At 41.3% G+C, this 25,932-nt stretch overlaps 1 protein-coding gene across 3 annotated transcripts in view; it reads right to left on the bottom strand.

Moving 5' to 3' along the window:
- SSBP2 (single stranded DNA binding protein 2) overlaps positions 1 to 21,355 on the bottom strand; it is a 121,303-nt gene extending 99,948 nt beyond the window's left edge. For 2 of the 3 annotated variants that reach the window (XM_035100271.2, XM_035100272.2), the window contains exon 1: positions 21,222 to 21,352. In XM_035100271.2, the coding sequence (XP_034956162.1) occupies positions 21,222 to 21,280 (59 nt within the window). In that variant the 5' untranslated portion in view covers positions 21,281 to 21,352. Of the gene's footprint in view, positions 1 to 21,221 lie in introns of all 3 variants that reach the window. The other variant, XM_035100274.2, reaches the window with a different exon arrangement.
- Positions 21,356 to 25,932: the final 4,577 nt, after the last annotated feature.

Here is a 25,932-nt window from a genome sequence, read left to right as displayed (position 1 = left end):
TACTTAACCTGAAGCAAACTTTCCCATTGAAAGTAATGGAAAGTGGATTAATCCGTTCCAGACGGGTCCACGGAGTACTTAAACTGAAAGTACTCAAACCGAAGCGTACTTAAACCGAGGTATGACTGTACTGCGAGTTATTGGGAGAACCCCATTCCCCCACAAAGACCTACAATTTCCAGAGTGGTTTAACAGTCAATCCCTTTTCACAAGGAACACTGTGAACTGTAGTTCTTGTGATGCTGTATGATGCTGCTTTAAATGTATGGTGCGGTGGGAAACCCTCTCAGCAAAAACAAAAAACAAAAAACCATAATAAAGCAGCTGAGAACCTCCTAGAATGGATCGTGGCTATGGCAGTCAGGAAAGATGGGAGTTTGAACTCATTCTCCTGCCCAATAACCCAATTTAAATGATCGTGCAGTACCACCATGTGTCCTACCACAAGGCAAATAGCAGTTTCTGGAAAGGGGAAATGGAAAAAAGGAATGTGAGTGGGTGAGCTGGCAAAGTAGTGATGTAGGAATACCTCTTTCCTGGCTAGTGTGAAAGAAGGAAGTTTTTCTTACTAGCTTGCCAAGAGGCCACTAAACAAATCTTCAGACTAGTAACTTTTGTGGGCTCATTTACAAGGCTGAGTTATATACATAAGTTTCCCAAACTACTGTTGAAAACATAAACTATTACAGAAAACAGCAAGCTTCTAGACACTTAAAACTACTTGCTAATAACAATTTTACCTCTTGATACAATACATTTTCCAGAATTTATTTACATTGAGCTAGATATTCACTATCATATGTGGCTGTTTTTCCGGTGGCCTACTGATACGTCTTTGGTTATGGTATATAGCAAGGTTAGATTTCGTTGCTGCTCCAGTTATTTATCTCCCTAAGGCTTCCAAGAATACAAATAAAACCACAAGGGCTGATCTTGTCAGATCTCATAAGCAAAACGAAAAAAAGGTTGGCCTGGTCAGTAGCTGGGTAGAAGTTTTCTGAATTTTATTTAGAACAATGGAGGTTATTCAGTGTCCACAGACTGGATTATTTCACATCCAGCAGAATGACTTCTGGATTTAGTTATGGGGCGGGGGGGGGGGGAGAGAAGCACTCTACATACCGTGTTTCTCCGAAAATAAGCCATACCCTGAAAATAAGCCATACCCCGAAAATAGGCCATACCCCGAAAATAAGCCATACCCCGAAAATAAGCCATAGTGATAGGCAGTTTAACCTACCGTGTGTTTTTTTTTAAGGAAAAATAAATATAAGACAGTGTCTTATTTTTGGAGAAACACGGTATATAATGAATAAATAATTCACCCCAAACTGAACTGCTTTTCCTGGTCACATACCTTTCAAAATCAATTTCTCATGAGCTTTATAAGAGAATTACCTGGTTCACTCTGTACTAGGAATGGGGTGCAGTCCTCTATACCTTTTTGAACTGAACTCCAATCTTTCCTGACCAATGCTTGCTGAACAAGATGGGAGTCCAACATTGTCTGAAGAGCCATAGGTTCCCCATCCCTAGTATATATAAAGCCTGTATTTGGAGTCTAGATAATTAATATCTATTCCACTTTGGGTCTACATGAAACTCAGAAACTGACAAAACCTCAAGCTGAATTTGCACCATACTACCACATCAGTTCCTACCCCTTTCAGGAATGCACTCATATGAATAAAGACGACTTGCATAATGGAATGACATGGACATAGTTTGCAGCAACTGTTGTGAACAGGACAGTATGTTTCCTAGAGGCTGAAAGGGGTCATACATCTTTCACTTCATACAATATAATCATAGGCTTTGGTGACATTTGCTCTACCACATCCCTCAAAGCAATTGGTTCAGCAATCATTTCCCACAGCAACAAGAAAACATTGGCATTCAGTAATGAAAAAATGGCATATCCTGCTAAAAGGGAGACCTCCTGGGCAATATGCTTCATTTTCCTGGAGAAAGTGGCAACATCACTTTTATTGTGTAAAAATAATTGTGTAGAAAGCCCTTACTCATATTCCCCCAATAGTCTGCCATCATGTATACAAATAGATGAATTTGGATTTGCCACTGTACAAAGTTCTCATTCACAGCATAAACACAGATCTACAGGCTGGCTCTGGGAGCTAGGATAAGGAGCAGAAATGGAAAATTGGAACTGGCACTACATCAGACACTCAAGCCATTTTCTGTACATAATATAATGCAAGAGATCTGAGCAAAAACCTTATATCCTTATAAAAGGTCAAGAACTGTAGTAATTCAATAATTTCTCCTTAACACTACCCTTTCTGGTAGCAGACAAGAGTATGAGACAATCCAGAAACCGGTACATGCGAGTTTCCCCCATTCTATCCTATTAAATGACATGCAAGTATTCCCCATCCTATCCTATTAAATGGTATACTAGACTGGATGCCATACTCCCAGTTTAATTTCAATGGGTCTATCTAAGAGGATAAGAAAATGCACACAAGTGAACTACAGTATATGAACACAGACATTTTCCTCACTGTGTTCCTTGCATTGCCATTGGCTCTTGCTCACATGCTAGAACAGAAGTAACAGTGGACAGTTTTCTAGCTCCCTTTCGCTAGCAGCACTGGGAGCATGTAGTGCAGTTGAGGTACATTAGATTTGGATGCAGCAAATCTAGGCTTACATTTATTCCAAGTTACACTGCTCGCAAGTTGGCCTTGGACATATCAGCTTCTCTCAGACTAACTGGCATAGAGGGTTGCTGAGAGTGTCCAAAGAACTGCTCTAAGTTCATTAGATGAAGGGGAAGATACATATATGATAGGAATCTACTGCTGCTTAGAAAGTTCAAGAACATAAGCTCATCTTGTTCCCGTAGACCTGGGAATTACCCAGCACCAATCAAAGTCTCTCTGCAGCTCTCTCAATGCAAAGCTTATTCTGATGCTAAATGACCTCTCTCTTAAATGAGATATTCTAAGCAGTTGCTATTCATTTCAGCCACTTGCAAATAGATTTCATCAGTAGAGTTGGAAAAGTTGAGTTTTTAGCAAATCAGGTTAGAAAGCCTGTAATTACTTAATGCTCACATTTTGTCATAACCAACGAAATGTTAAGACTCTTACCTAAAATGTACATATGTTGCAAATATCTCAAAAGACCATTTAAGAGATTTAAAACCACAAAGGTCATGAACAGACATAAATGTGACTTGTGAACTTGAGAAAAATAATGATCTTTAATTAATGCGAAGCATGGCAAAGGCCAGCTATCAGTACAATATAAAAGAGAAGTAAGTTTGTTTTTCATTTATTGAACTTTTAGACTGTCCTTCACACATTTCAGATCCCAGGATGGTATGCAAATGATATTTAAAAAACAAAACAATGGATCCCCCAATGCAGTGGTTCCCAACAGGTGGTCCGGGGACCCCCAGGGGTCCGCGAGCTATGCCAGAGGGGTCCGCAAGATGCTATTAGAATAAAAAATATATTAAATATATTTCGTATGATAACAGATTTTTTGTTTTGGCCGCTCCCTGCATGAGCAGAGTCTAGTGCAGAGTCTGTTTTGCAAAGAGGCAGCGCGCGCATTCTACTAACGCTCAGCGTCGGCTTCATTTGTGCGCTACTGCGCAGGTACCCTGTCTTCTCCATTCCCCTCCCTCCTCCCTGGCGTGCGCTGCCTCTTTGCAAAACAGTAGTGTTTGTAAACAAAGCATTGTTTTTCGCAGAAGCTACAGTTCGCATAGTTAAAAATGGACCGTTGGTTAAAAAGTGGTTCGTTAAAACGACAAAGGCCTACAGATGAAGAGGAAGATAATGCATTTGATGTTCAAGCAAGTAAGTCAGTGACTCTCGAACCGATCTTGTCAGTGTCCATTGAACCTAAATCGTCGGCGTCCCTTGAACCTAACCCTTCCAAGATCAGTGTTAAGCTTACTGAAAAAATTGGATTAGGAATTAGGAATTAGATTTAAGATTAGGAATTAATGGGGGTCCTTGTCACAATAGCGGCTCGATGAGGGGTCCTCGAGAAAATTTTGTTGGGAACCCCTGCCCCAATGAACAGAAACACCATTAAAAAATAAAGACCACTACCAGAGATGTCAAGCTTTTATTTTAAAAAAAAAATCATACAAGTTTGCAGCAGTCAGTATTTACACTAAGACCATGTACAAACAGATACTTCCAAATACCTGGTGAATAAGTAAGTTTTTACCTGGTGCTGCAAGCAATTTGGAATCAATTTGTTTATTAGGTTACACTTTATGAACATAGCATTGAACTTCTTAACAACATATCACCAGCACAATTTTGTGCACATATACTTGGAAGGAAGCCTCATAAGAACTCCATGGGAGTTGAAGCTCACCCTATGCACCTTTTTAGTAACCAGTATCCATAGTAACTGTTGTGAAAATTGGTTATCCTAGAACCATATTTACTGTATATCATACTCCTTCTCAGTATACACTTTTTTGAAAATACTAGCATCTCAGATTTCTCTTTATCAGTGTCTGAAAGATTCATAATGCCTGATATTCATTTGAGCTTTGTGGACTTCATTAAACTGAATGTTTCCATAAAGTGGAATATTCTGCTCAATTGCTTACTACCAACATGTACAAAAACTAAGATTTTGTATATGCACTTTCAACCATTCATCAGATTATTTCCCATGATTCAACTCCTGCACCAAATGCCTGAATATCTTCTGTAACATTTGAACAGAGTTTCCATCTGTGGCCCAGTAAATACTATGATCTCTGCTTACTAAGCCCATTCAAACAAGCTGTGATTTAAAGCAATACTGCATGTCACTAACTAACAAGTTTCCCATTCCATCTGAACTAGGAAACCATGCTTACCAGCTTTGGAGCAAACAAGGAAGTTAAACCAACTTCAAATTATAGTTTAATGTCTCGTTTTGTTCTAAAATTAGTAACCATAGTTAACCAATTTGGATGAAATGGCAACCTATGGTTAATTAGAGACTTCTAGGTTTAATCATAGTTCATGGCAAGCATGCAGAGTGCGCAGGCAAAAGACCTGTGCATATTACTGCTCTCAATTAGTATACTTTGAGTATGACTAACACTGGATATAGCCTTTAATATCTTGGATACAAGTTATTTGCTGCAGCATAAATTAGCTGTGCAATAATATTATTTAAACATGCTGAATCAGAAATAAGTTAACTGAGAAAACGCATCAGCATACTCTCCAACATTCCTCAGATGAAAATAGGGACATTTCTCATTCTCCAATTGACCCTCTTCAACCTCCCATTTTTGGTGCCTCCCCCAGGTCATTTCCTATCAGGGCGAATGCTGCCACCACTACACCAATGGGGCACACACACCCTCCGCCATCCTGAGAAAACCCCTTAATCCCAATTTTATTTAATTTTCTTGTTTGGTAGATTTACAAAAAGAAAAAACACACCAATAAATAAATTTTTGGGGGGCAGGATTAGAAGCAGATACACAAAATACTAAAAATAAAAATCAAGACTTGACTCTGTTCCCGCTTTCTTCCTGCCCAGGCCAGGCCTGCCCTCTGCCTGCCCCGCAGAGCCAGTGCATCACGTGAGGTTGGGGGCTTGTCAGCAGAAGCCTCTCTTCTTCTGCTCTTTGGAAGCTGCTACAAGCTGCCCAAGGGAGGAGGCCGGCAGCGGCAGCCATGGAGAGGCAACAGGATGCTCCTTTGCCGCCACAGCTGCTGCCATAGTCATCGCTTGGGACAAGCGCCAGCTCATTCTCCTCCCCAAGCTTGGTGGCAGCGCTGGTGGTGGTGGTGGGAATAGGGACATTCCAGGATCAAATTAGAAGCCAGAATAGTTTTCATAATTCCCTGAGTCTCTCTAGAAAATTGGGACATTGGAAGGTAAGGATGATATTTTTGAAGGTTTCCAATCTCTCCACTTAAAAAATAAGGGGGATATCAATAGGAAAGAAAACTAGTTTAGCAAAATTTTAAACACTCCCTCCCCTAAACTATTACATCTCTACAACTAGATCAAGCAGTTGCAGATTATGAGCCTCTTCGGTTAATATTTTGCAAGGCTTGAAAAATAGGATATACTATTACAACCAATACAACTGACTGGAGATACACACTGGCTTTTATTCTGTCTTTTAATCAATTTAGCAATAAATTTTAAGGTGTCACTTCCTAATTATGCCGTTTTTCTAACTTACTAAAATTGCATGCCTCTTACCATTTTTACTGTGTTGTCACTTTCTTTCAAGAACTGTATAAAATTAAAACTGAATTCAAACCAAAATCAAAACATCCTTTAAAAAACACAATCTTAACAAATGCATTTAAGGTTATGAGTGATGCAAAACTATTTCATACTTTATTTCGAATTAAAAAGTAACAGTACTTTAGGAACACTTTTGTATCCTAGCACAATTCTCCTTCTACTGTCCTCCTTCTCTAATCTGCGTTATGCTGTTACTGTTACTTCATCTCTTCCAGATATTGCACTCTAGCTCTTTAAAGTTACTTCTATGGCATGTCTGTATAATGCATTTGTTTTTCATTTGTGCAGTGTGCATGTATCTTCCCCTCAAGCTTGCACTTCTGTTGCAGGGACAAGCCATTTCCCCAGCATAAGAAAGCACAATGGGTTGGAGCCAGAGAATTATAGCCACTAGCACTCTTCCACAAATGCTTATGTGAGTGCTAGCAGATGAGTTTCTTCATTGCCACAATATATAGATACTATAGTTTTCCTTCAGATGATACAGGTCTTTCACCTTTTAATATACAGATTCTATCCCTGTTTCCACACAGGTAGGAAAACATATTTTGATTACTTTCATTGTTTTCTACAAAACTATAGCACAAGGTCAAACAAATGAGTGGAAGACACCTTGTGTATACATGAGGGCCCCTTTGTATCTCATGCTGAATTAAAAAGGCAATACTTTTCCTAGTTGTGACTGCCAAATCTCTGTATAGTTTATCTTTCAGTTTGTCCACAGAACTGTAAATTAGGTTAAGGACTGTTTGTATAAATTTAACATCAACCAGCAGCAGGACTAATCCCCAACAGCAATTTTATATCTCGTATTAGCTTTTTCCTCTGTTTCTTTTTATTGTTTGGAGACCTATCCCAAACTGGAATACACTGACCAGTAACTTGCAGGATTATCACTGAAACTCTGAATGTGATTTGAGAAGACAGATCAATTGTTCAGAAAGTCCCATCCTTTGTTTCTTTTCATATCTCATTGGATTATTTTAAAAATCCAGACAGAATATCTAATATTAGGTTTACAAACTGCCACATTTATATTGCTTAATATTTTTATGAATATCATTATTAAGAGAAAGAGAGACAATATTTAGGTATGAGAATTCTTCTAACATGCCATTGCTATTTCTGGTGGAAGTCACTGGAGAATCAAATCAATACATGTCACTGAACAGCAATTCAGCAAATCTGGAGCACTCATAGAAGATACAGGAAAGTTAAGACACTCAAAAAATCCTTATTTCACACTTTTTTTGTTTCAAAGCATATACAATATGCAAGATGTCAGTTTGTTTAAATAAGCAATGACAAAAGCACACAATTGAAACTAGGTTCTTCTGGATATCTATAATTAAATTCAGAGTCTCTCATACCTAGGTAAGGCACATTTGCACAGGCAATTTACCCCTGGTTCACTGCAGAATGCATTCTTCCAGCTGTATACTTCACACTTGAGCAGAAGTAGTTACCCCTTAGTTCACTGTTATTCCCCCTTGTAGATTTGGAAAGGAAAGAGTGGCCAGGATCCAAGGAGCTGTTTGGGCTCACCAGGATCCAAAGTCCCACCGGAGCTCATAGGCCTCCCCCCACTATTATATTACACACTACTTTTGACTTTTCCTTCAGTTCCAAAAGCAATTTAACATGTGAAATGTGAGTGGAGGTATTTAGGGAGACCCCACTCAGATATCGTCTTTGGGTTCGCTGGGTTTTTTTCACAATTCTTTGTATCCTGTCCATGATGAGCAGTTTGAGAGTAGTGCATTGTTAATTTTGTCCAAATACTTAAGTACAGTAGTGTGCACTTCTGAAAGGCAGATTCTCTTATCCTTCCATACTTATTGTGGTGGTCTATGGAACACCACCATTTCCCCCCTCTCAGCCTGAGCACAAAAGCACAGGGCCTTCAACCGTTAAACAATCTATTGCCTTTTAAATGCATGAATGGTTACCAGAGGAAACAGAACTAGTAACAGAAAAATGGAGGGCTTACCTAGGTATTCTTTAGACCAGGCATTCCCAAACTGCAGCCCTCCAGATGTTTTGGCCTAAAACTCCCATGATCCCTAGCTAACAGGACCAGTGGTCAGGGAAGATGGGAATTGTAGTCCAAAACATCTGGAGGGCCAAAGTTTGGGGATGCCTGCTTTAGACTGTGCTTGTAGTATCACGTAATACAAAGTTTTTATTTATTCTACCTATATAACAGTATACAGAACTGAACCTCAATATTGCAAAGACTTGCATGGCTACATAAAACTAATCCTGGGCAATCTCAATGTAATGTTTTAATTGGGTCTATGCAGATTTTTTCCGTGTATTTTGTCTCTCATGTATTTGTACACCTTTTGGGGTGGCGTGGGGAGTCTGTAATATGTGACTGAATGATATGTTGCAGACACCATTAATGATAAACAGGTAGGATTATTTGTTGATGGTGTGGGATGGGTAATTTTAAAGCAACGTAAGTGGTTGGGTTAGGATCTTGATTGTTTCTGATACAGAGAAATAACATCAGACACAAACTTTAAATTTAAAAAGCATCAAATGTAAATAGTATGCAAATATGCTGTCAACAGTAGGGATGTCATACGTCTGGGTTTTTACAGACATTAACGAGGTTTCAAAGGTGGAATTGACCTCCATGGGGAATTTCCAAAAGGCAATGCTTTGTCCTGGATCTTAGGCAAGTCAATCCAAAAATCACAATTTTTGGTGTCTTAAAAAAGTGTCCTGGTTTTTACTTTTTTAAATACGGCAAACCTAGCAGTCATGAGTCATGTTAGCCAAATGCTACCTCAATGTTGGAGGCAATATTCCTCTGAATACCAGTTGCTGGGAACCACATGTGGGAAGAGTGCAATTCTGCCCATGTCCTGCTTCTGAGCTTTCCAAAGGCATCTGTTTGGCCACCCTGAGAACAGGATGCTGGACCATATAGGCCTTTTGTTTGAACTGATCCAGCAGGGTTATGGTATTCTTATCATGCCATATATACCAGAATTTAAAATTACAGTAGAGTCTATTATCTACTGTAACTAAGACTAAATAAGTACAGGTGAATAAACCCATTCTTTCCTTCTTGACCCTGCTTCTACTTCCCAGCCTCGACTGTCTCCCCACCGATTCTAACCTCTCTGGGCAGGGACCTGTCCTCTTGTGTTCTGTGAGATGCCATGCACAGTAATGGCTCTCTTTAAATTAGAATGGCTGGGCATTCGTGGAAATAGGATATGAGCTTTTGGTGGAAAGCTTCCACCAAACTGAGGATGCCATGTTAATTGTATGTGCAAATTGTTATTCGGTCATTATTCTACCCAAACTATGTTACACTTTTTAACTTCTTCATCCACTTTAAGTACTTGCGGCTATCAACATGAAAAATGGGAATTCAGAAGGTCAAACACAGGATTTATATATAAGTTCCTGGTAATATGGTAGACACTGTGGTTTAAAACATTGACTCCTTGCTAGAAAATTAATGGGGACTGTAGTAAGCGGCAGCGATTCTCCCCCAAAGGGACAGGGATAGTGAACACATTAAAAGTGAATATAAACCCTAGAGTATTATATAGTCAGAACTCTTTTCCTATTCCAATTAATTTATTCTACTTCACTGAAATTAATTCCTCATTTAAATCAGTTCTTCAGGGTTGGGAAATGGGGGGAAAGCTTTGTGGAAGAGCCAGGGTCAGAGTGGCAAGAGGGAGCATTTACTGGAAGCTCAAGCTTCAACACACAATCCTCTGGGGATGCCTAACAGAGTGCACATCCCATCAGAAGGCCTAAACTAATGTTTCTGAACACATTCTGCCTGGATAAGTGACTGAAGACATGACTTCTGAATCTTCCATATTAGGTGCATTTATATTTAATACTCTGAAGCCACTGAAAACCTAGTTAGTATAATATACACTTTAAAACTAGATATATCAAGAGCAACGGTTCTCAACCATGAGACAAAATCCCCTACTGAGACACAATTACCAAGGGGAGACAAGTTCATTCTTGACCCTTACCTCCTTGCATCTTACCTAGGTCAAAATGTCATTGTAGCTCCTCCAATTAGTGTAATACAAGAGGACTATGTGCTCCCCACAATCTACATGCAAACCAATACAATGCTGTTTCCCACAATAATTTCTTATGGTCCTCCTGTCCCTTCCACCTGCCATTAAAACACACCACAGGTGCCCTAAAGTCATGTTTTTCCTTTGATGTGCCCTTAACATTACAATTCAAACTGTCTGTTCTCCAAAAAACCCAATTCTGATCACACTTGCTTCGATCCATTAGATTGGACAGTACTCTACTGTTGCCTGTGGCCAAGTGAATACATTCCTAATTCCCAAAGCAAGTCTTTGGCAAGAGTCAACTGTGTGAGATAGCAGATTCAAACAGGGACTAACCAACAAAGAGGTGCTACAAACATCCATCCCTTTTTAATTCTGCCAATAAACCTCAAGAGCTAATTTGGGATTCCCTACACACTGACCGTTATATGAAATCTGAGGGGTATGCTTCCAAGATGATTGCAATATAATCCCATGATTCTGTTTCTTTTTAAAGATTCTGAAGCAGCTTTTGGGAAACTAACCATAGGAATTATTACAAACCATAGGAATTACTACTATATTTGCATTAGACAAATATAGGAAATGATAGAAGAGGGAGAAAGCTAACACCATTATAAAATGGATATCCAATTTATTACAAATGTTTCCCAAATTCTTTTTGTCGTTGTTGTTTCAATGTGGAAATGAGGGCCAACTACACATGACACCAAATGCACCATTGGCAATCATATCAGCTTTGTTTTAAGAGCAAGAGTGAGAGGCCCTAAGAAGGCATATAGGGAGGACAGATATAACCTTTTTCTCCCCAGCCATGATCCCAATAAATACCCTCGCAACTCTCATACACTGGAATTAAGGATAGGAATTAAGCTCCCATTAGCACCAAAGGGAGCTTTTTCCTATTCCTAATTGTGGAGCCCAGGGGAAAATTTTCTTCAGGAACTTGGCTGGTGAGAGAAAGGATAAGTCTCTCCTCCCAGCATGCTGCATTCCTAATGTGAGGGTCTCCATCCTTACAGTGACCATTAGGATCTACACAGCATGCACAACGACAACCAATAACATTCCCATTTAATAATAGGGACACTAGCATTACTTTTCCCAGAATGAAGTGGTGTGTACAAATTTCCCACTGTGTTAACACGCAGAACCATTCATGAGCATGTCCAATCTAAATGGAAAAACAATTCATGGTGAACTAAAAGAATGCTGCAGCAACAGCAAATGATGCATGCACTGTTTCCTAAATCAAATTACATAAATTCTCCATATAAAAAATCACAAAGAGGAACATGGACAGAGCCAACACATAGAATTACAAATCTATCGTTGTCCTAAACCTGAGCTTACAAAATAAAAAGACATTCAAGTAAATTTATCTACAATTAAGTTTCTGCCTTTAAAAATGGTATAGAGGCACTCTCACTGGCACACAAAACTATAAAAAGATGACAAATCTCTGGGAAGATTTTTATGCAGTTAAGTTTGTCCAGAATTCCATGCTGTTATTTTCAAGAATTAACCGATGTTTTGGGCACATTTGGGACCCTGTGTACAGTTCTAGTCAATTACTTTCAAGACGCATATTGTAGAGCTCAACAAAAAAGGATGTATAAAGGGGAGTGGAGCACCTTACCTGTGAAGCAAAGCTATTAAATAAAGGATTTTTATTAAGGAAAAACACTCTCCATTTACTGAACATTACGGAAGGGGAATCTGTGGCCCTCCAGATGTTATTCAACTCCAGCTGCCATAAATGATTGATAATTTGACATGGTGTCTGGGGATTTAAATGACTAGAGGGTCACAGGTTCCCCATCTCTTCTGTACACTTTTGTACATATATCCAACGACGTTGCTGTAGTTCTTTGACTGCTCTCTCACCTTTGTTTCCCCAAATTCAGTCTGGATCCAAGGAGTATCACTTCTCCCCTTGCAGCACTGCAAAAATACAGCCCTTGCTCTCTCCCTTCAGCAAAATGTCTGGTTTATGTCTTGACCGCCACTCAATTATTCTACTACTGTACAATCTTCTCCTCTTTGGTCTTACAGTCTCACACCTTTGTCCCCTTTCTAGCACTCCAATGCCAGAATCATATGTTGTATGAATAATACCAAAAAACAAGGGATGGAATATGATAGAGGTTTATAAAATGATAGAGATTTCTAAAATGTTGTGTGGTGTAATTCTACTGGAAGTCAGGGCTGACCAATGATAGATTGACAGATGATTCAGTAAGTACTTCCTCACACAGCATGTGATTTAAAGAAACCAGTGCCACATATTGCGTGGAGTGACACAGGCTTAGATGGCTTTAAAAAGATGGATAAATTCAGGTAGCATAGGTCTATCAAGTGTTATTAATTATGACTATATGGACTCTGCAGGTTCAGAGGGAGTTTGCCACTGAATACCAGTCATTGGGGGGCAAGAGCAAATGATTACTGCTTTCATGTCCCGAATATGAGCTGCTAGCTGGCCACTGAGGGAAGAAAGGTGGTAGACTAGGCAGAGCTTTAGACTGATACGACAGGGATGATCTTTATGTTCGGGAAACAGCATGCAGGACAGCAGCATGCTGCTTTAAGTATGAATCCACTGTAATAAATTGAAGGTCAATTCAACAGGCTAGAAGAGAACGTGTTCTGCATTTGTCACAATGCTGAGCTTCTTCCCCATGGGGCAGTACTTGGTCAGTCTCTGCAGATGGTTGCTTAAAGCCTTCCTTTCTAACCTTTGAACCAAGGATCACTATACACAGAAGCTTATTAAGAAGCAAAATCCCTTAGAAGCTGCTTCTTTAAGCCTGGAGGGTCTCACACAACCCAGACAGCATTGCTCTGTTCACGCTCTGAGACAGGTAGCTATAAGGAAAAGGAAAAGCAGGGGGGGGGGAAACATGTGGGTGGATAATGTGCATGATAATGGAAGTTTAACTTGGGAACAACTCCCCCATCATCTCAAATTGTTCCTTTCCTATTTCCATTTCCCCAGTTCCAAAATCCTGTAAGAATTGTTTTTTTTCTGTCTTGACTAAGGCTTCTCTGCATTGTATGTTTAACCCTGAGTATCAAGACTAAATAACATTATGCATGATGACATCAACTGACCTCAATGTACATACAAATCAGTGTAGTGTCAATAATGTCCACATTTCCCAATGGGAACTAAAAACTGAGCTGGTTGAAATATAGCAAACTTGTAACTAAACTGTATTGGCCTGAACCAAAACTGGAACAACTTCAGTTAGAACTGAACTGGGAAAGTATCAAAAACACCAACAGTTTGCTCCCTGTTGTCATAATAAAATATGCACATACAGAAAGAAACAATGTTGAAATAGTAGTGAGGTTTGAATAGCATAAGGGTGCTCTTTCCCACTAGCGTGGAAAATGTAAACGTTATGAAGGGAAGAATGGAGACAAAAGAGCAAACAACTTAAGGCGTTTGCACATAAACTGGTTTGACTCATGGATCACAGCTCAAATCTGAGGAAAAAGCATGCTAGCAGGAACAAATCTACAACCTGTGGTTCATGCTGCAAGACACGCTCATTTGATTATAGTGAGCCAATTCACCGTTTAAGGGTTTTTTTTTATGCAGAGTTGGTTTTATGGGTAAAGCAGCTGTGAAAATGGGGAGGGGTGCTTCTAAGGGCCGTTGCAAAATAGGGGAGAATGTTTTTCTTTCACAGTTACATAGAAGAGAGGTATTGTTGCCCTTTCAAGCAAATAAACCTGCTTACATTAAGACATGACTAGTAAGAGATATTTTAGAACAGAAATGCTTCCATATTTCCCCCATCCCTGAGTGGGCTTGAACCACAACTTTCTAGTTAACAGCAAGATGTGCTGACCCAATGGAGATACATGACCATGGATACAATACGTTCTATCTTAGTACTGCACTTTTACAACAAAATTCTAATCTTGTTTACCTGTATTGCAACAAGGCTTACCCTGAAGTATGCATACTTAGGATTTCAGCCTTATTATTTCCAGGAACATGTGCACAGATTATCAAATTTAAGCAAACGGTTTCCTTATTAGCATCACAGTCATTTCCAAAGAAAGGTATCTCATCTTGGCTACCTTGACTGAGTATATTCCAATTGAAAACCATGCTTTTAGTTTCCAGCTTCAGGTATGGTGGCAAGAAATAGTTTAAAAGTCAGCAGTCCTGGTGCACACCATTGAGTCCCCCATATACAGAGCCCTGCTTATGAAGAAGTTGCCTTGTTAATGAGTCATTGATTCTGTATCAGAACATAAAAAGGTAAAGGGGCCCCTGACCATCAGGTCCAGTCGTGTCCGACTCTGGGGTTGCGGCGCTCATCTCGCTCTATAGGTCGAGGGAGCCGGCATTTGTCCGCAGACAGCTTCCGGGTCATGTGGCCAGCATGACAAAACTGCTTCTGGCGAACCAGAGCAGCGCACGGAAACGCCGTTTACCTTCCCGTCGGAGCGGTCCCTATTTATCTACTTGCACTTTGATGTGCTTTCAAACTGCTAGGTGGGCAGGAGCTGGGACCGAGCAATGGGAGCTCACCCCGTTGCAGGGATTCGAACCACCGACCTTCTGATCAGGAAGCCCTAGACTCTGTGGTTTAACCCACAGTGCCACCTGGGTATCAGAACATATACCAACTCAAAAGAGCCTGCACACAGAGGGCTGTGTAGGTAATTTGGCAAGTTATTCATGTTCATAAATAATGCTCTAACCTACTGTTTTATTATCTTACATGGCTGGTATCAAGTGAAGATAGGCAAAAGTGTTATAGCATATTGCGTATTTTAAATTTATTTAATTTTGGCTTTGTAAGACACTTTGGGACTCCATACACTAAAATATAGGTTTGATTACAAAGAAGGCTAGTAACAAGTTAAAGGGCTTGCAGTCATTAAAAAAGTCAACAACAGTGAAGCAGATTGTCCCCAGTGTTTGCTCGTGTAAACACTCAAGTAGCCAGTACTATTGTTATAACAAGAGTAGTAACTACTTATGATTAAACAGCACCAATTGAACTGCACTGAAAAGGCATCTGTTGTGCTGGTCATAGATATAAACATCTGTGTAGTCTGGCTTCTGAAATCAAGAAAAGCCTTCCATCTTTGGGTTGTGCTCTATGAACTAACCAATGCAATATACTCCACATTCTGCTGTAGCTATGTTGTAAGGCTGCTCAGAGGCATGTTTCATACTTTGAACACTATTTACAAGTGGCTATAAGAAGGCTAAGAGAAACTGTCTGCTTACAATACAGTCAGAGCTAGTACACCTATATACTAGAGCCTACCGGTAGCAAATATGGATGGTACAGAAGTCAACCCATGTTATAAACATATATGAGTTCCCAAAACTTAAGTCAATTCAGAAGAGAGCCTCTTAGGCTGCTAACTAGAAACAGACTGTATGAAACCACTAGTTGCTGGTATTCTCTCACACATAAACTTTAAGCTTCACTGTATTCTCCGAGGAAAACATTCAGAGCCAAACTACACACAATCTCTGTAAATCCACAATCATTCTAAAAGAAGCAGGAACTCAAAACTACGTACAAATAATAAGTCCTAACTCACAGCAACAGTGCAAATTCTAAGTTCTCTGGGCAGGGACCACATCATGTTGTGTTCTGTACTGTGCCCTAGCTAAATACCTGTAACTGTTTAGCAACAGAAGCAGGAAACATTTTCCTGACAACCCTTTTCTAGAAGCTATATTTTAAGAAGTAGAAAAGCATTTTCTTTCATGACAGCAGAAGAACAGGCATCTCCAAAACAGGTCAAATTCCAGACATCATACTTGCATGTCAGGATGGTCCCTTATCAAAATGTGTACTGAGTCTCTCATTATATGATCCAACTTCATTTTGCCACAAAACAAGACAAAGTCACTTAGATGTTCATGGGGAAGAGGTTACTGGACTCCCCGTTTATTCTTTATTTCAGGTTTAGAGTGCCACTGTCAAAGCTCAATATGGTTTACATAAAAACATTAATAAAATTTTCATTAAAACCAAAATTACAACAAAGCCAGCACACCGGAGTTTTAGAGAATTCAGTTTTCAGAGGATTACACCTGGTTCAAACACACATATTTCAACTAAAATAAAAAAATTCCTTCAGTAGCACCTTAAAGACCAACTAAGTTTATATTTTGGTATGAGCTTTCGTGTGCATGCACACTTCTTCAACTAATATTTCAACTAATTAAGTCTTGATATGCATGAGCCTTCTGTCTGACCATCCCATCCTCACACGACCCCTTCTCCTCTTGAGGATGCTGCAATTGACTCAAGTATATCAACTATAGTTTCCTACAGCGTCTAAACTGGGAAACTATGTTTACCAGGATCAAAACAAGACAGAATCTTAAATCAAATTCAAACTAGAGTTAATGATCCTGATTTATTCAAATCCTGACAACCATAATTCCCAATTGAGTCCATATGGGAAATGATGGCTAACTCAGACTTCCTGGGCTAATCACAGCACACCAAGAAGGAAGGAGAAAAGGGACGGCAGGCACAAGGCTTGCCCATATCTTAGATCATTAAGGTGAGATACATGCATACAAAGCTGGCCTTTGTGTTCTCCTTGACAAGATTGGTATTCATTTGACTAGCAGTCATATAACCTATTCCAACATTGGACCAAATTTGGCAGCTTGCAATTGCTGACACACTCCTCTGAAATTACTTTAGAAGAAATGGAAGATTTTATTTTATTTTATTTCAGCAATGTCTTGTAGATTCTATCACCTCATTAAAATTAACCCATCTTTTGGGACACACAGGTTACAAATTACTATCAAAGCAGTTGAAAGAGAAATACTAAATTTAGAAAAAATGTCCACAGCCATTATTACAATAGTAGCTTTAGTCATCACAGTGAACCTTTTCTCCTTCAGCATAGCTATATACTTTCTCTTTCACAAAATGAATGTTCCTTCTATAGTCATAGTAGAACTACATACAGGATATGAAATTATATGCATATGTGACTCTTTAAAACAAATCAGAACATTCATATGGCACCCTTGCAATCACTTTTCTCTAGAGCCAGAAAGAATAAAAAGTTATCTACCACAAGAAAAACTTGTAAAAGCTGATAAATATACCTATAGTATTTTCCAACATAGAAATTCACCATCTGATGTCTTCAATACACTTACTTCCTGAAACAAAGTCAGCATAGGAAAAACAAATATTTCCCAAAAAGGAATTACTGGACAGAAACCCAAATCCATTGTTTCCAATCTAAAGACTACCAAAACATATGCAGTCTTGTCAACAGGCATATAAACCTTCACTTTCAGCAGGTTTATAGTGCCATAGGCTCACACTGTACAACAGGCATGGGAAACCTGTGTGTGGCCCTCCAGACATTATTGGTCTCCAACTCCCAGGAACTCCAGCCAGTATGATCTGTCATGAGGGATGGCAGCAACTGTAGTTCAGCAACATCTGAAAGATCACAGACTGCCCACTCCTGCTGTAGAACTTTGCTTGTGTATTTACACTGTATTTAACAGCACTGTAATATAAATGCTCTGAATACTATTTAAGAGAGGGTTTCAATAAATTTTCTTCCTGAACTGATGAAGTAAATAAATTGCAGTTTACAAGTATCTTGAAACATGATTTCCAGCACCCAAATATTCAAACTCCAAACCTAAACACAGCTTCTTGGGCGTAAGCCCCATTAAACAAAATTTCTGAGTCAACATGAATAGAATTTGACTTTCACCTTCTGTAATCCTGGACCCATTTAAGCATATATGTTCCATTTAGGTCAACTGACATTAAGCATGCAAAATTGGAACCTGGATTGAAGCCATGTGTAATGTTTACATACAGCCTGCAAATACTCATACAGAAAGATAAATGCATTCAAAGTATATAGCCACATCATATTCTTCCAGCAAAACATAGAACTATTTAAAAGAAATTGTTTCTAAACAAAATGTTTCAGGTCAATTTTTTAACCTCCAATCATGCTTGTGGTTCAGAACATCATTAGTGTATAAAAAGCTCAGAAAGATGTTTCTCTCTTCCCTCCCACCTCTATTTTGATATCACGACTACTGCTCTCAATAGAACCATATCCCTAGGGTTAAAATTGTACAGTGGTGGGAAAATACTCTAATAAAAAGCAACATTGCTTTATAGATTTATCAAAGAAAAAAATAGTACATATAATTGCATATATAGAAATATCCGAAAAAATCAAGCATCTAATGATCCCCCCTGCCAAATTCTAGACTATGATCCTTACCCAACAAAGAGGACATAGGATTTATTAGTTTAAAATATTGCATAGGACCAGGCAAACTGTACAAGAGGAATACAGATCCTTTGCTGCAAGCTGTAATGAATGGAGCGACAAACATATTTAGATCAAATAGCACCATCTAGCAGTTCCCTAAACTTCACTTCAAAGGTACTTATTACTTGGTGGCAGTTGAGTGTAGCTAGTTTGTCTTCTATAACTAAACAGTTATTCACGTAGTGTTCTATCTTAGACCATGCCTTTGTTAAGAGTAGAAAAAAATATGCATCTCAGATGCATACAAACTTTCCAAGAACCATCAACACAGCTAAGGTCTACACCAAGGCCCTATTTTACATTTGTTCCCACACAACCTACTCGGCAATACAGTTTACAAACTTGAAGCAATACAATAATCACAACTAAAAAATCCAGCTACTGTACATAACTTTGGCCAAGAAATGTAATGTTGTATTATGAACATAAAAGGGTGAAAGAGTTTCTAAATGCTTTGTTTTAACTGGTTCTCTGGTTTAAGTTTATGTAACTCATCCATTTGTTTAACATTTTAGTCACACTATTAGTTTTTGTGTCCTTTCTCCACACAGACTTAGACATGCAAAAATCAAGTATCTGACAAATGATTTAAGTTTCTGTGGCCTGCTTCGTTGTCTCTGGAATCAGGAAGTAACTCTCTTCTTCAAAAGGCTGCAACAAGGAAAACCTAGGTGAAGGTTCAGCACAAACTGCCTTGAGGGAAAACTTCCCAATCATGTTTAGCACATTAATTCTCATCCTGAGTAAAGCTTCAAAGTTATGCACAATGACATTTTTTAAATACAATGTATATCAAAACCTTTTCTGGCTGGGGGTCCCTGATCTCAGAAACCTCGCCATAAGCCTGTGAAGGTAATGAGTGCAATGACCAAGCCTCTGTACAGGAGTACTCCTGAGAATGATACTATTTATTATGTACTATATTTTCCTATCTGCAAAGGACCAAGCTTCATGACCAGCTCCCCTCTGTGTTCTACTACTTCCAATGAGGAAAACAAAAACTGTAACTAACTTCCAATGAGGAAAATGAAAACTTTAAATCACAAGCAAACTGACATAATAACCCCTATAAATTTTGGCTTACTTTGAATTTGTTAAGACTACTTTTCAATGTAGTCCATTTGACCAATTCTTTGGTAAAAATAATCACACAATATGAAGAGAATGAGATGTCTTATTACTAGAGAGCACAAAAATGTGTGTAGCATTGTTTACAATTTTGCAGATCAGGTAACCACTGTTTACAACAAGACTTTGTGTACTTTTTTTTAAGTTTTGGTGTCTTCATAACAGGTGACTCAAGGTACTGCAATGGAAGTAATAACTCTCCTGTAAGGGGGTGGAGTAGGGGGGGTCTTCCCTTCATTAACACTGTAACAGACTTAAAACACAGCAATGCACATCTATTCTTGCCCTCCACACCACTCCCCAACAAGAACTACCTGGTATGTCCCAATTCTTCTGGAAACCCAGGTCCAAGTTTTTCTTCTCATTTCAGAATGAGACAAACAACACGAATTCACCTTTCAGCCTCAGAACACTTCCTACCCCAGCCCTTTCTACACACATTTTTCTTTTTTGAAAAACAAAAGCCTGCAAACTATTGCAGTCGTTTTCTCATTTAAACGCATATAGTACCCTTTTACCCCCCAAACCTAGGCCAGAATGCACCAACTGAAACAGTTCCTGGCTGTATGAAATAATGAGGGGAAGAGGGGGGAAGAAAGATACTAGGTCTCGATTTAAATAACAACAACAACAATAATAATAATAAAGAGGGGGGAGCTTTGAGTGTTGTGGAGTTAGCAGGCAACGCAACGAGGCTTCTGTTTCTGCCTCCCCAGCGGAAGCTTTACACCAGCACACAACCCCAGACTCTTTTGTTACCAAAGTTACTCCAACACCATCTTCGTCCCCATCCCCCCCACAGCCGAGCCGACAGCCCGACCCGGGCAGGGCGAGAGAAAAGAAAAACACAAACACGGGGAAACGCTCCCGAGCCTAAATACTAATCCCTACCCTAAGCCTCCCGAGGCTTGAGGCACTACACCGCCGACTTGAGCCACTTTCTCCCCTCGCACAGCCCGAGCGCTACAACCTTCCGCCCGCCCGCCAGTCCTCCCGTCCGGGGCGTGCAGGGGCTTGGGCACATCCTGCCTCGCCTCGTCCTGCCTGCTCCCCCGCGGCCCGAGCGGAGGCAAAGCGCCCCGCGCCCCGGCCCCACCCCCCTCGCAAGAGGCTCCGCTACCCCCTGCCGCTGCATGAACCGGGAGGGTCTCGCGCACTTCACTTTTTTACCACACACGCGGCCGCGCGCGCGCGCAGCCGCCGCGCACACACACAAACGCACACTCACCCTCCTGCCTACACCCCTACTTGTGGCATCACACACCCCCACACCCTCCCGCCTCCTGTTTTTTCCCCGCGCCGGGGTTGTGCTCCCCCGCGAGCTCCTGCGAGGCCCCCCCTCTGCCACAAGCGGGAAAGTTACTTTGCGCGGGGTGTCCGCGCGCCCACCTCCCCCGCCCAGTCGGGCTGTGCGGTCCGGCGGGCTGTACTCACTTCTCCCTGGCCTGGCTGTCGGACGGGACGCTGCTGTTGCTCTTGCCTTTGCCGTACATGCCTGCAGAGAGCTCCGACTGTCACGCACCTGTCAACCCATCACAGCCTCCCCAGGAACAGCCCAGTCACCATGGAGACGCCGCCACACACACACGCCATTGGCCCGCCGCGAGCTCGGACACACCTCCCGCGCCGTGATTGACAGGCGGAGACCAGGACAGGCTGCTCTCTCCTCCCTCTCCGCTGGCTCCCTCCCCCCACCAGCCTCCGGCTCCTCCTCCCCCTCCCGCTCTCCCTTCCCCGGCGCAAGGGGGAATTAGAAACGGTTCTAGAAGGATTTTAAACAACTGGCTGTTCCGTGCGCTTGCCTCGCCGCCCTCCGCCGCTGCCAGAGACGGAGACTGCTGAGGAGAGACGGAAACTGCGGACTGGATTCAGCAGCCGGCACAATGCAGAGGGAGGCTCAGGCTTTCTTCACCCCACGCTTTGCCCCCTTCGCCGTCCATCCTGCAACCCGCTGAACTAGCGGAATAATGGCCTGGACGGCATCGCAGCCCCCCCCCCATACACCCTCGCTGTTTTGGTCAGAGCAGAAACGTTACCCGCCTCTCGCAGCTGCTCCACTAGTCTCAACCTCTCTGCATGTCAACAGCCCACGTGTGGCAACGAGGAGGACCCGCCGCCGCCACCACCACTTCCTCACCCAGAGCCAGAGGCACGCAGAGCCCCCTCGGGTCCCCGCCCGCCAAACCCAGCAGTACAAACACCCAGCCCTCGTTTGCAGCAGAGCTTGCCTCAGGTTGCCCGCTCCCCACAACCCAGTCAGTCACGGGAGTCCCTGCAAAACCAACTTGCACGCAACCAGCAGCTTGCAAACAAAATCATGTTGCCACGATAGTCAAGTCAATAGGTGAATGCTCTCTCATTGTTGGTTAATGAGGAAACTCTTTTGTTTGGTTGGAATGGCCTGCCTCTGTCTCTGTGTCTGTCTGTCTCTCTCTCACACACAAACAAACACAAATATCCAGGGTTGGCCCTGCCCTTAGGCAAAGTGAGGTGCTTACCTCAGGCAGCAGATATAGAGGGGGAGCAGAAGTGAAGTGTTGAAGGTCAGGGGTTCGTGTATCACAAAGTCACCCCCCTAAGCTGGCCTGCTGACCTCAGGTATGTTGGAGGGTGCTAACCCTACACCAATGTTGAAAAATCAACTGGTGGTCTGGTTGGCTTTTGCACCCACCCCCGCCTGCAATTCCCTGTACAACTTGTCCCTCACCCCAGGCAGCAAAATGCCTTGACCTTGACTACTACCACAAGAATTCCAAGTGTTTTTCACACACACCCCGGAATTGACAATAATAATCAAATGACACAAAGCCATACTCCATCTAATACATTCAGGAGTAGTATTGCATCATACAAATTATGGATCCGAGGGAGCTCTGGCATGGGGTTACAGATCCTCCTAAAAACATGTTGTGTTAATATGAGAGCTCCGTGCATTCCATATCCACTGCTGAGTGCATCTCCAGGATCCACAACATTCCCTAGTGACATGTTGCTGTGAAATCCCAAATCCAGTACACAGATTCTAATAGTAATTGCATGCAGACTTTTGAAGTTCATTATACAAACACACCTCATGACTCCCTGCTGCCAACAGCAAAAATCAAGGGTGTTTCCAAGTCATCACAGAACCAACATTCAAGGCACAGCATTTTCTGGATCCATATCACAACTTTTACAATATAAATAAAGTGGTTCATGTGTGTTTTAAGCAGTGGTGGGAAGAAGGGTAGACCACTCTAGCCAGTTTCAGGTCGATTTCTCTAATGGACTTCCTAAAAATTCCTGGTAGCTGAGATTCTGGCAAAGTATGCTGGAACAGAGGAATCTGGGTCGTATTCTACAAGGTGGCTCCTGTGTTCTTAGGTAAGAGTTCATACAAAAGGATTGCATACCACAGATTAGTTATGCTTTAACAGTTAAGAGATTCTGACTTTGCACTCTTGCTTTGTAAATTTTAAATGCAGCAGTGGGCCATGGGGATTGCATCAAAAAGAGTAGGCCACACACGACTAAAATCAGCTCACTCCTACGTGGGGTTAGGAAATCAAGTTAGGAAAAGGATAGGGAAGTCTGTGCTATGTTTCTGAGTTTATTCATCACTATGATATATTTTACAACATAGCCAGTATGGATGTGTGATATGGGGATATAGTGAACTTACAATGTCAAAAATATATAAAAGTCATTAAAATTCACTAGCAGGTTGTGTGTGTGTGTGTGTGTGTGTGTGTGTGTGTGTGTGTATCAGCAGAACCATAATTTTCACAAATTACAAAAAAAGGAATTAGAATTAGGAGTCTATACATAAAGAAGAATAGAGGACAGGAAATTATAGTCCTGTCAGCCTAAGTTCTGCCTCAGATAAAATAAGAGAAAAGGCTATAACTGTTAAAAACAAACAAAGCAGCAAACAAGCAACCATGATGCTGCCTTTCTGAGTTCATAGGAATGCCTTCAAGAATTTTGAATCTTTTAGAATTATTTGAGAGTGTCAATAAACAACTAGACAGAAGTGAACTGACAGACATACCGGTAATATATTTGGATATTCAAAAGGTTTTTGACAAAGTACTTCCTTCACAGAAGGCTTCTATGAAAACTTAGCAGCGATGAAGTAAGAGAATGTTCCTCTTATGGCCGGATATGTAACAGGTTTTAAAAACAAGGTAATGTGGGGAAGGAACAAATGGGAAGTTTTTACAATGGAAGGAAGTAAGCAGTGGGATCCCTAAAGTCATGTGTTGAGACTGGTGCTGTTTTGCTTTCCTAAATGATTTCAAGGCAGGGGTGAACGGTGAAGTATATATGTTTGCAGATTATTCAGGATGATTAAATCCTGAACAGACTATGAAGAGCTCCAAAGGATCTGTTCAATTTGGGTTTTACAGGCAATAGCATAGCAGATGTGGGTGTCATTAGATACAGTAACTGTTTGGTGCTGCCACAATTAGAATACTGTGTACAATTCAGGTCACCCAATCTCTGAAAGGATATCACAGAGCTGCAGAAAGGTACAGAGGAGAGCAACTGAAAAGATCTGCGGGTTACAGGTGTTTTTTTTCCTGCAATGGAATTATAGAGGTTGGGGGTGTTAATATTTTCTTTTTGTTTATTTGGGGAAGGGGAAAAGTTGGCACAATCTAAACCTAAGATCCAGCAGGATGTCAGAGTTTGGATTTGGTAGAGCTTGGCCTTTCCAAGGGCTCAGCTGGGGCTGCACAGAGTTAGTCCTTACCTGCTCCCAAACAAAGTTTGGAATACAGGTAAATTACACTGTCATAATTTACCCCAGCTAGCCAGCTGCCTGTAGTTTGGATTCCTGTAATTTGGAAGTGGATGGCAAACAGTCAAAACAGATAAGAACAGGACCTGAAACTGCTGGTGGCGAGACAATGGCTACTGGTTAAATAAGGAAGTGGCAGAAAATGTTGATCAGACTGGAGGTTCTGCCTCCCTGGAGGGGCTACCCTCACCTTATCTTGTGACAGTCTTTGGCTGTTGCATAGCTGGGACACAATGGTTCTGCTCCACCATGGTGGCAGGCCATCCAACTGGAAGGGCCCCAAAGAAGGAACTTGTAGTTCTTACCTAGGGAAGTAGACTGATCCTCATCCAATTTCTCCATCACACATTGCAAGGTCTGCAGGTCATGGGTCATGACACACAAGTATGCATTAGCTCAATATAAATCAGGGGTCCCCAAACTAAGGCCCGGGGGCCAGATGCGGCCCAATCACCTTCTAAATCCGGCCCACAGACCGTCCGGGAATCAGCATGTTTTTACATGAGTAGAATGTGTCCTTTTATTTAAAATGCATCTCTGGGTTATTTGTGGGGCATAGGAATTCATTCATATTTTTTTTCAAAATATAGTCCGGCCCCCCACAATGTCTGAGGGACAGTGGACCGGCCCCTGCTGAAAAAGTTTGCTGACCCCTGATATAAATTGTCCTCTAAAGGCCAATGAAAAGAGAGAGGCCTTCAAAGCCAGTCAAAGGTATGGTGCCTGTCAGGCTCAATGTAACACTATGATTTTGTTACATATTGTAACAGGATGAGTGTCCCCTTTTCGTCTACAATTGTCTAGTGAACCCATGACTACATGGGACGTTATACAAAGGTACCCCTGACAGTTAAGTCCACTCACAGACAACTCTGGGGTAACTTGCGGCGCTCATCTCGCTTTACAGACCAAGGGAGCCAGCGTTTGTCCGCAGACAACTTCCGGGTCATGGCCAGCATGACTAAGCCACTTCTGGCGCAACGGAACACCGAAACCAGGTCAGCATATGGAAACGCCATTTACCTTCCCTCCAGAGCGGTACCTATTTATCTACTTGCACTTTTGGGCGTGCTTTCGAACTGCTAGGTTGGCAGAAGCTGGGACTGCGCAATGGGAGCTCACCCTGTCGCTGGGATTCAAACTGCCAACCTTCTGATCGGTAAGCCCAAGAGGCTCAGTGGTTTAGATGACAGCGCCACCTGTGTCCCCCATGGGACATTAACCTAACTGAATTTAGCTAAGAGGCTCACATTGCCCCTATATTCTACAAAGTATGATGTATCAAGAAATCCATTTTAGATTTGGAAGGGTGAAAGGGAAAATAGGGCTTATATCATAAAGCCAAATGGATTACTTAATACC

The sequence above is a fragment of the Zootoca vivipara genome, chromosome 11 (genome assembly GCF_963506605.1).
Source record: "Zootoca vivipara chromosome 11, rZooViv1.1, whole genome shotgun sequence".
In the NCBI taxonomy this organism is placed as follows: domain Eukaryota; kingdom Metazoa; phylum Chordata; class Lepidosauria; order Squamata; family Lacertidae; genus Zootoca; species Zootoca vivipara.
This window is presented reverse-complemented; position numbering and strand designations above follow the sequence as displayed.